Below are 11,769 nucleotides of genomic sequence, written 5' to 3'. Positions count from 1 at the left end.
TTCCTATTTTTTTAGTAGAGACGGGGTCTTGCTCTTGCTCAGGCTGGTCTTGAACTCCTGACCTCAAGCGATACTCCTGCCTCAGCTTCCCAGAGTGCTAGGATTATAGGCGTGAGCCACCTCACCCGGCTCCCAGTTATGCTATTTTAATCCTTCCCTAATTAGAAGTGCCCATCTCAAGAATGGAGAGGAAATCTTTTTACTTAGGTCTTTCCAAATTGTATTTTATAACGCAGTAAACAATGTGATATTAGAAAGTTCACTTTTAGATAAGGTAGTAGTTAATTTATGAATGCAAAGAATATTTGGATGTTTATATGGAATTGTAATAGTTTTCTAAACTCAAGAAAATGGGGCACCATCCCTTGAACCAAATAGTATTGCATAGCAGGGACAGCTACTTTCTGAAGGGAAGATTATGTAAAGTATGTGGAAATCACTTTTATTTCATGAGCTCCATTCCTGTAGCACTCTCACCTTCTAAAGGAAGGCATCAGGAATGGGACAAGGCATTTGATAGAAGTAAATCATCAGAATCATATTACGTGCCTCTGAAAAGCCCCTGAGCTCGTTGTTCACACCTGTGTTCAGAACTTTTTAAACTAGTTCAGTCATCTCTTTTTAAAGATGTCCAAAACAAAGAACCTTTACAATTTGCCCACATACTAGATAAAACTGACCAAAATTTATCATTGGGAATCATAACATCATCTGAGAATGGCTAAGTATGGGAATGAACCAACTAAATTTATTACGATAAATTAAGGCATTGGATTACTGGTAAAACAAAGGAAATTTTAGAAAAGATTTGTAGTAAATGTTAAATGGCAGCATAAACATTCCCAAACATACATACTATGTCTTCAATGTTTTATGTACTTTTGAAAAATCAGGCACTTGAAAATAACTATGAAGTTATATTCCGAGAACCTGACACTCGCTGGAAATTCAACGTTCAAGAGTTAGCAAGGTACTTCTTTGTTTTTCTAGTTCCTCATTATGTATCCTGCTATTTTCAGGTATTTCAGAACGAACAAAAGAATCTTTTCAGGCTGGAAATGGACATGGTAGTTTTCAGGCCAAAAATGGTAATTCTTGGAAATTGATAACTTTGGAATTATTAATGTGAAGACTTTAGTTTTGGGTCAGTTTTCTAATATAATGCTATATGCTAAATCTTGGCTTGGACTTGGTCCTTTAAAAGGATGCATTTAACATTCTGCTAAAATGCTTCTTCATTAATGTACATTTAAAAGCACTTTCCTCTGCATGGGATTGCACATGTCAATGGTATTTTTGCATTTAAGCTAAATAAAGATCTTTAGATGTTGAGCAGTCTGTTTATTTATGGTCTAGATGCTGCTTCTAATTTATAAAGCATTAAGTGTCCAATAATACTACTAACTTATTGATTGAATGCATGGGTTCTGATATTCTCTGTGTTCTTTGATAATGTCAATAACTTCATGTAATCAGTAAGATCAGAATTTACTTGTTAGGAGTAAAGCTGGTTCATCCTATACTTATAAGCAGATAGTGTTTCCAAAGTGGGTCTATGGACCACTTCCATCAGAATCGCCTGAGGTGGTGGTTACAATCCTAGTTCATGGACCCCATTCTGTAGCTGGAATCTTTGGTAATTCCATTTCTAACTATTAATATATTCCCAGTTGATTCTTGTGCTCACTAGAATTTAAGATTATTTTAATAAGCATTTCTTAAAAGTACACATCAAGGATTGATTGACATAAATAGATGATAGATGCATGTCATCAACAGGCAAATGTATGATTATCTTTTATGTCTTGAAGCACATAATTGAGGTTACCAGAAACAAAGCCTTTCTGAAGCTTCAGCTCCTTGCTAGCCTCAGGGTGGTGTGGGGTGTGCAGGGAAGCATGAGGAGCAGAGCCTGAAAGAGAACCACATAGCAAGACATGCTTTTGCCAGAGTTAACTTTTGAGAACAGGGACTGCAGTATTTACGCAGTAATACAGGACTTGTAAAATGCAAGTAACTCATTTTGATATCCTGCCTTAAATAACTATTTGCATTTTTTTCCATGTAGAAGAAACATTCATGGAGTTCCAAGAGAAAAAATACTTCGAATGAAAGAACGGTATGAACATGATGTTACCTTTCACAGTGTGCTTCATGCAGAAAAACCTAGCAGAATGAACAGGAACCAGGACAGGAATAATGCATTGCCTTCCAACAATGCAGGATACTGGAATACCTATTCTGAGTTTCCAAACCGGAGGGCTCATGGCGGCTTCACAAATGAGAGCTCCTTCAACAGAAGGGGTGGTTATCACCATGGATATTAGAGGCCTATCTTACAGCCATTCAAAATTTTCCTAAGTCAGTTTTTACTTCAATTTTTGGTATTTATTCTTTGTTCTGTTTTAGTCAGAGCTCTAATTGCGGTATACATAGTTGAACTCAAAAGTTTCCGAGAAGTCATTATATTCATTATCTTCAACAAGCCTTTGTTAAAGTGCTCCTATACGCATGGTCTGATATTGGGAATTCTGCAGATTTGATTAAATAGTCTCTTTCTCTAGAGAAAGAATTAATTTGAAACTAAAACCTGAGAACATACCCAAGAACATAATCAATTACATAGGTTCATAAATGAAATCAAATGTTTATATTATATATAAACTTCAGTACCACTTTCTCTGAAGTAATCTATTTTTTCAGGAAATTCATCTCCATCAGGAAAGTTGGAACGGTGGGGGAGGAGAAGTGGAGGGCAGGAAGTTTTAGTGCCATTGCTACTTTGATAATCTGTGTATCCAAAAATGTAAGAGGTGACTCTTAATGATGACACTGATTTTCCTTTAAAACTAATATGCTAGAAAGGGTACATCTAAGGGAACACTGTCCTTCCAAGGAGACACATTGGGAAATCATTCCTTTATTTTAATGATGTATTACTGTTAAAAATATTTGTGAAGTCCTTAATAGCTTTACAAGTTACTGGGGAAAATCAGTGTCATTATTTAAAGTCATACTTTGTGTTTTAACTGCCACTTTATTCAACAGGATTAAACCTGAATAAATTTTGGCTGTTGTGCTAATTGTGTAAATAAAACAAGCCTGCCTTCATAAAACACCAATTTGTAAGAGGAATACTTAAACGACTTTTAAAATTGTGTCTATAAACACGTGTTTAATTAGTTGGCAGCTAAATGTTTGGGAGTGCAAGGAATTAAGCACTCCCAGATACAGGTCATACAGGGATATGTAAAAGCCATGCTCATCACAAAATGAGCAGTTGATGTTTTTTGTGGCATTATTTAAGACAATAGAGCTCTACTACAACTCCAGAATGTCCCTCTTACACTGACACTGAATTTATGAATCCCAATTAAATTCCAACAGGTTGGAATTAATTTGGTGTGAGACCATGATAGATAAGACCATGTAGGATGTATGCTCTATTTCTTCTTGTTAGCCAACAGCTTCTTTCTAATGTTCTGTGAAGTATTATTTTAAGTGTCCTATATAATGGTGCTTTTATGGCTATTAAAAATTGTATATGGTATTGCATTTATATGGATTTGTCACTGAATCTCTTTTTGTTTGTTTGACAATATAAGAATTTAATTACCTAAATCCCAAGGAATTCAACTATACAGTAATCAGTTTTTCTGTATCATAAGCTTATTTGTCAGTCTTCTTTAGGAGGCATAAAGGTAAAGACAAAAGCAATCTTATATTTTACTTGCTTATATAAGTTATTTGATGTGTAAATTAGAAAGACTATTTTACTTTAACATTCCATTATCTGACACCATTAAAATCTACTCAACATCTTGATGACTACCAGCAATGTATCTGTAATTTTCCCTTCATTAACATTTTTAAAATTGGTATCTCTTTTAAGTAACAAAGTTTGGCTGATAAAAAATGGTAAATCTGAATGAATCTAACTATCATAGTTTTGCTAAGTTCTCTGTCCAAGCACAACACATAATAACCTCTAATAATAATAATCCACTTAATGATGCTATTTTCCAGGCCCAGGTAATCCTGGGTATTTCAGTCAAAATGGTTATTGCATAACCAGCTCAATACGGATGGCTTGACTCATAGAGGTTAGTAAAGGGGAAAAGTGTCACAGAGCCCAAAGTGGGAATTACCTTGATTCCACAGGAGCAGTCAAAAGGGCCAGATCCAAGCCCTCCTGATTTGGCTGGTTGTCTGCTTAGGGATTTTGGTTCACCTGGGCTGAGTGACCACTGTGGGGCAGTGGCTCTGGGTTATAGATCTAGAGCTTTTATTTAGCTCTGAAGAATAATTTTCTGGCCTGTTTATGTCTCTTTTCCTAGATGACCCCTGAAATACTGGTTCGAAATAGAAAAATTGATTAAATGCTGCCAACTTTATTTATCCCATATAGAAGTGATCTATTTTTCCTTTCAACTCCCATGGCTCCTGATTTATATAATTTTTTGAACACCCAACGTTGACTTGTATTGTTTTGTGTTTACTGTTTGCATCATTCATACAGCTGACAAGTGCTCTATATACGCAATAGATTCTCATTAAATGTTGAATAAATAAACTTTTATCATTTATCTCTTATCATACATGTTGACTTTGTAATCATTAGTCACTTTCTTGGGATAATATATACATATACTCAAACTTCATACTTTGTTCATGTAGCTTGGATGTTATTTATAATTTATAAAAAGGAGTGTGTGCATTAGATCTCTCTATGAGGGGTGGTCTAAATGAGAATAAGAATGGAGGAGATAATTAGCAGTTTTTCCAAGGATTCAAAAAAGAAAAGGTTAAATTCTTATAAATAATTCTTTCTGTTCACCTGAGACTCAAGTTTTATTTCTTTTTCTAGAGTGAATCATTGGGAAAATGATTAGTATGGGAAGACCCAATTGTTTACGAATAAAACTTAAATCACATTAATAAGACTTGCAATTAAGTTAAAAAGAATAGCAGAATAGACTATTATGTTAATGCTTTTTAGAGGAGAGAAAAATCATAGATCACAGTTATGGAAGGAAAAATGTCAATTTTTAAAAGGATTTATTTTTGGCTTTGAAATGTGTTTATAATTTGATTTGAGAATGTGATATTATAAATTTAAGACACATGAAAACACCTGCTTTAAGACCTTCTCCATGCTATTAGCTCCTAGTTAGAACTACTGTATCCCTTTTGTCTATTAAACATAAGAAAGCATAAGAGCTTATTTCAGATACCATTATTTAAGATAATGAAAGCATTATCTTAAATTGAACTAATCTGCTTGGTGGTAGGTTTAAAAGGGAGTATGTCTGGGTCCTGTGATACTACTAAAAATAAAGCAGGCAGAATCAGTGCCAATTTGAAAGCATGGTCTCAGAAGTTTCATTCTAGATGACCATTTTGTTAAAAAAAAAAATTAGCTCTATGAAATATGCTTCTGATTTAAAGTATTTGAATTTTTAACTGAAGTAATTTAATTTCAGAGATCACACTGGAATCGTAAAAAGGAGTTAAAGGTTCTATTTTTCTTGTAGACATTCTGATTTAAGAATGAAGAATCGGTGAAAAGAAAACACCACTGTAATATCTTATTCATCCTGACTTTTGAACAGATAGAACTACAGCAGAACCAACACAGGCATTAAGGAAAACTGTTTCGTAGTGAGTTACTTCTAAAAAAATAATCCCCTAAAATAGGAACTAAAAGGAATTATTTATGTCAAAATAACTGTACTAAGAAACCTCATTTCACTTAATCAATGACACAATCTAAAAGAAAAGAGTATGTTTATTTCGTTTGTAAAATAATACTTGTGATGAAATCCAATCACAAAGATTTAAAGGAGATTTTTTTTCCTTGATTAGCTAATAAATGTACAGTTTTAAGATCTACAACTGAAATAAAAGTATGTCAATATAGAGTCAAAGACAATCCCTATGATATACAAACACCTAGCTACACCTGAAATTATTTAGTTTCTTTTCTGGTTATGCAACGTAAATACTGATGTGTAGTTTGAAACTGTATATATCTTATAAACTGGAAAGGTTAAGAGTCAATAACTAATTTATTGTCATTTTCGTTTTTGTCGCCTTTGCAATTTCTTAGATATATGTTTTATTATACTTGTGTCCTGCATATTAGTCTCACAATCTTTTGTACTTGCTTGGGAATTCTCTTGTTCTTTGATCAGAGATGTAGTACAATGCCTTTTCAGACTGAGATAATCTTTTGAATTGGTGGGAACAGTCCTAGTGGATTCACTGATAGATATACATTGGTTTTCTCCTGCTGAACCACACAAAAGGGCTTGGGTATTTATCAATGCAAGTTCTTCATCAGCTACTGAATTACTTTCCAAAAGAGAGATTTCACTGAATTTTTTAGGTGGAGTCCTCTGAGGAGAATTCAATTCTTTTCTCTTCATAGGTGTTTCATATTTTGTGCCACAACTTCGTGGTGGCTGAAATGCCTTCTGTGCAGCTGGAGAAACAAATGTACAAATGGGACTAACAGGTGGAGGTAAAGGCAGTGTACTCAAGAAATCCAAGGCTCTTCTCTTTTTGCAGCTTTTTGGGTCTTCAATCTCTTTCTCCCCTTTACAACAAGACTTAGAAGTCATTTGGGCTGATACAGGTGTGGAAACAGGCTTCCCTTTTGGCGTACAAAGTGATAAAGGACTTTGATAATTTATCTCACCATTAGGAGAAGGCATCTAATAAAAAATTAAAAGCCTATCATAATCATGTACTAACATATAAAACAAAATCAAATTAACTTTTCATTAAAAATATTTAAGCACACAAATACCACATATGTGTTTGCTCCCCTAACTGGTAATAGGTAAGATAATTTCAAGAGATATTCATATTATCCCTATTCCAGAAGGAAATAATTTTGCATAGGAGTATATAAAAATGACAAAAAAGGAAGAGTAATCATAGTGAAAGATAAAAAAAGGAGGTAGGGATGTCACTTATGCTTTAATCTTTTCTTTTAAATTATTAATAGGTTAAACAAAGATAAGCGCTTTAAAGCCATTTTAAGAACACACACTTCTGGGTTCTAATAGCTACGTTTCTAGCTTTGTTACCTCAGGTAATAACTTAACCTCTCTCTGTACCATAGTCTTACCATCTGTAAAACAGGGACAATACAGTAAGTCCTTACTAAATGTTGTCAATAAGTTCTTGGAAACTGCAACTTTAAGTGAAATGATATACAGGAGGTCCTTGAAAAATGTCATTTCCTTCTACGTCATCTTGCAACACTGATGAAAAAAATGTTCCGTTTTATGTCGTTTCACTTTAAGTTGGTTTCCAAGAACCTAATGATGATGTTAAGTGAAGCTTTTATCTCTTAGGGTTGTTATGAGGATTTAATGAGTTAATATGGATACACTTAGAAGTGTTTGTTAGTTATTTAAGAATCAGCCACTAGCCAATATTAAAGACTTTAGCTTAATTTGCATCAACTATGATTTAATGAGTTAAAACTGAGCTTAGAAACAACCCTAATTGTATGGAACAGCTCTTCAAGCAAAAAGAAAAAGGCAAAAAAGGCTTTTGAATCACACGGATTTGGGAGGCTAAAAACAAAAGCACCTGTTTGTGAAATTTTCCCCCGAAGAGTTTTACATTCTTGCTTCAATAAACAAGATTAAAATTCCAAATAATCTATACCTATAGGAGCCACATAACTATCACACTTTTTAAATAAGTTTAATTACATTTTACCATGTTTATTAGGTATACACCAGAATATACTGTTGCCTCCATATATAATACTTGTAATATTCCTTAACTATACAGTAACTTACCAGAAACTTATTTCCTGTACCAAGGACTGTTTGAGCAGTGTATGGTTCTGAAGTATAGTCTTTAGTTGGGGTGGACGACTTGGGATTATTTGCATTAAGCATATGCATAAGCTTGTTTTCGGCATCATTGCAAAATTTATCAATATTCTAAGAAAATAAATTTAAAAAGCTATTTTATAAATTGCAAACCCACGTATTTATGTTTTCAGAAATTATTTCCTTTAAAGCCAGAAATAAAAATTCAGACCGAAAAAGAATGAGACACCCAAAATTAGACGGCAAATGTCAAACATGCCAATGCAAAAATGCAAAACCAACATCAGTGATAGAGGGGAACTGATTTGTTGGAGGAGGGAGATTGAGTATGTATGTGTATGAAGGAAAAATATCTCCCCAGCTGTCTAGTTTAATGAGAAAGGTACCATGTGATACTGGATTGGAGCTGGAAGATTAGGGCTCAAGTTCTAGCTCTATTTACTACCTAACAGCTGGAAACCATTTAACATCTATAGAATACTCCTTAGGTTAGTAAAATAAGAGAACTGCCTCACCTACTTCATGTCTATTCCAAGAATTAACTGAAACAATGTACAGGCTAAACTAAATTAAACTGTTGTTTGAGAAATTACAACTAGTCAAATACCAGCAATTTCATATGGTTTAACCTAATTCATGACAGTATTTTGTAAAACTTTAAAAACAGTATTAGTGAACTGTCCTTGAACAGGTCTCATAGAAAACCTTGGAGGTAAACAGTAGGTACCCTGTATGGGAGCCAAATAATGAATGCAACTCCCACCCCCAATTTAAAAACTAGATAAGTCAGAGTATTATCTAGTTAGATTTGATAAAGACTCTATACACATTGAATCTTTGGATAAAACACTAACAAACTTCCTTTATACAGCTAGCTACTCTAATATTTTTAAAATGTAATTTATATAAAATTAGAATAACATGTATTTCAAATATTAAACTACAGAATTAAGAGGCTTATTTTTTGTGGATTCTTTACTAGTTACCAATTCTTGAAATACAAAATTTTACTGGGAGGCAGCATCACATAGCAGTTAAGAGTCTGGGCTCTGCATTTGGATGGTCTATTTTTTTTTTTTAGACAGAGTCTTGCTCTGTCCCCCAGGCTAGGGTGCCACGGCGTCAGCCTAGCTCACAGCAACCTCAAACTCCTGGGCTCAAGCAATCCTACTGCCTCAGCCTCCTGAGTAGCTGGGACTACAGGTGCATGTCTCTATGCCCAGCTAATTTTTTTCTATCTTTAGTAAAGACAGGGTCTCTCTCTGGCTCAGGCTGGTCTTGAACTCCTAACGTCAAATAATCCTCCTGCCTCAGCCTCCCAGAGTGCTAGGATTACAGGCATGAGTCACTGCGCCTAGTTCCAGATGACCTAAATGTGAATCCTGGGTCTATCAACGTGACATGTGAGTTAAAGCAAGCCATTTAATCTCTCTAATCTGTTTCTCACTGATAAAATAGAAAAACAGTTCCCTACTTCATAGGGATATAGGAAGAATTATGTGAGACAGGCTTAGAACAAAGCCTAACACACAGTGAGCACTCAATAAATGTTAGCTAAATGCATATATAGATTTGAGCATAAAATGCATACATGATCTATGGAAAATAATTTTAGTGTCTCTTACTTGAGATTAATTCAAACCAAAGAAGTATAAACTATTTAAGACACTAGATAAGGCGTTTAAATGTAAACTTGTAATCTACATATTATTAACTAATTAACACTGCCAATTGCTATGAACCCACTGATAATACATATTATCCTTGTTACCAATTTCCAGTTTGCCTACATGGTTTGTATCTCTGAACATCTTTCTTACAATTTCTCCTAATTCAATTCCCTTCAAATCATTCTTTCCTTCCCGGTAGCTGTCATTCCCCCATCTCCTGAGGTTGACGGGCAATTAATTTATAAGGAAACTTTACCTTATCTATTAATACTATCTCAACTATGCAATTTGCATGAAAGCCACTTCCTCGATACTTGACTGTCAAAATAGGAAACTATCACAATGTGTGGTAATGCTGAAAAGTAATTTTACCTCAACAGTATTTTTCATTTTGTTGAACATCTCTTGAAAGTGGCTCTCTTTTGGACTGGCAGAAAACATGGAAAAATCTCCAGCAAATAAAGTAGGAATTCCTGATTTGGATTCTGGGCGCCACTGGAGGTTGCTTGCAGCAATTAACACGTGAGGTTTAACTATGTCTTCATTGAGATCTATCCAAAACTTTATTGCCAATAAATTATGACATTCGTCTGACAAATATACCAAAGGAGCAAGCCCTAGAATGACAAAAAAAAAAAAAAAGTCATTATTATGTATGTGTTGGAAAATTTAAAAATGCAAGGAATCTAATAATGCCCATTTTGGTATATTCTAATGGCAAAAACAAATAAAAACAGCTGAAGTTACAGAAAGTTCAAGATTTCCAAACTGACCTGTTGCTTATATTGCTAAAATTTCAATGCCAATATGACAACACATTCTGTTACTGAGGCCATGTGGAAGCAGGTATACTCACACATTGCTGGTAGAAGTACAGATCTGTGCAACTGTTCTGGAGAAAAATTTGGGAACACCTAGCAAAGCGACATATGCATTTACCTTTCCACTCAGCAATGCCACTTCTAGTACTCCATTCTGAAGATAGGCCTCTAACAATAGTAAAATACACGTGAACAAAGTTCATGAAAACACCTGTGAATGATGTTACTCATTGAAGCACTGTCTGTAATTATAAAATATTGGAAGCAACCTGCATCAAAGTGTTTGAATCAGGCCTTGGATCTCTTTTCTTCTCTATCTAGTTCCATAGTCATAGTTACCTCATCTAGTCTCATGGCTTTAAATGTCATCTCTAAATTGATGACTTCAAAATTCATATCTGCAGCTCAGACCATTCCCCTGAACAGGCTCCTATGTAACCAACTGTCAAGTAGACATTTCTACTTGGTTGCTTAATAAGCATCTAAAACTTAACCATCCAAAACTGAGTGCCCCGCCTTCCCCACCTACTTGCTTTTCTTGCAGTCTTCTCCACTAAGTGGCAACTCTATTTTTCCTGATGCTCAGACCATCCGACACTGTCCCTCTACCTTCAAAATACAACCAGAATCTGACTGCTTCTCACTATAGCCATTGCTTTTGTCTGGTAGATCATTATCATTTCTTGCCTAAATCCTTCTAATAGCCTCTAAATGGCTTCCGTCTCTGTACCCTCACGCCCTCTACAGCCTATTTTCAACACAACAGCCAGAGTGATCCTGCGAACCTCAGTCAGACTATACTCGAAACCTTCCTGTGACTTCTGTCATTCTCAGTAAAAGTTAAAGTCATTACAAGGACCACTGCACGACCTGGTCCTTCGCTGGCTCTCTCCCTGGATGTTACTGCTCACTCTCTGGCCTCTGCCAATGCTTAAAGGCACCAAGCATCCTCCTGCTGCATCATGGCCCTTTTAAGTGCCTGGAATGTTCTTCCCCATCAGATGTCCACATGCCTCACCCAAATGTCAACTTTTCAGTGAGGTCTTTCCTCACCTCTCTATCTAAAATGACATACTTCTTTCTTCCCCCTGACACTATCTCCTTTTTCTTACTTATTTTTTTTCCTTAGCACTCACTAAGAAAACTATATATATAAATGTTTATATATATTATTAATACTTATTTATTTGGTTTATGATCCTCCTCCCCCATTATAACATTCACTCCATGAGGGCAAGGATTCTTGTCTGTTTTGTTCATTGATATGTACCCAGCCCTTAGAATAGTGTCTAGTACATAATGGTCATTCAATAAATATTGACTGAATAAATGAATAAGTTACCCACTCTCTATTATAAAAATAAAATATGCAAGAGAGTCACCCAAGTATGACCAAGATGAAATAAAATGGTATGGCAACAA

The 11,769-nt window shown here is 34.9% G+C and overlaps 2 protein-coding genes across 3 annotated transcripts in view; one reads left to right on the top strand and one right to left on the bottom strand.

Moving 5' to 3' along the window:
* The window catches only part of N4BP2L1 (NEDD4 binding protein 2-like 1), a 24,361-nt gene extending 19,826 nt beyond the window's left edge, over positions 1-4,535 (top strand). Inside the window, exons 4-6 of one of the 2 annotated variants that reach the window (XM_012642149.1) lie at positions 1,020-1,088; positions 2,069-2,119; positions 4,027-4,535. In XM_012642149.1, the coding sequence (XP_012497603.1) occupies positions 1,020-1,088; positions 2,069-2,119; positions 4,027-4,071 (165 nt within the window). In that variant the 3' untranslated portion in view covers positions 4,072-4,535. Of the gene's footprint in view, positions 1-893; positions 971-1,019; positions 1,089-2,068; positions 3,622-4,026 lie in introns of those variants that run through there. The other variant, XM_012642148.1, reaches the window with a different exon arrangement.
* A 1,539-nt stretch (positions 4,536-6,074) lies between these two features.
* The window catches only part of BRCA2 (breast cancer 2, early onset), a 58,543-nt gene continuing 52,848 nt past the window's right edge, over positions 6,075-11,769 (bottom strand). Inside the window, exons 24-26 of the mRNA XM_012642125.1 lie at positions 9,899-10,143; positions 7,821-7,967; positions 6,075-6,716 (exon numbers count right to left, since the gene is read on the bottom strand). Of these exons, the coding sequence (XP_012497579.1) occupies positions 6,075-6,716; positions 7,821-7,967; positions 9,899-10,143 (1,034 nt within the window). The remainder of the gene's footprint in view (positions 6,717-7,820; positions 7,968-9,898; positions 10,144-11,769) is intronic.

This window comes from Propithecus coquereli, unplaced genomic scaffold (genome assembly GCF_000956105.1).
Source record: "Propithecus coquereli isolate 6110/MARCELLA unplaced genomic scaffold, Pcoq_1.0 Scaffold175, whole genome shotgun sequence".
Taxonomy (NCBI): Eukaryota; Metazoa; Chordata; class Mammalia; order Primates; family Indriidae; genus Propithecus; species Propithecus coquereli.
Note: the sequence above shows the minus strand (reverse complement) of the source record. Positions and strands in the feature narration are given on the sequence as shown.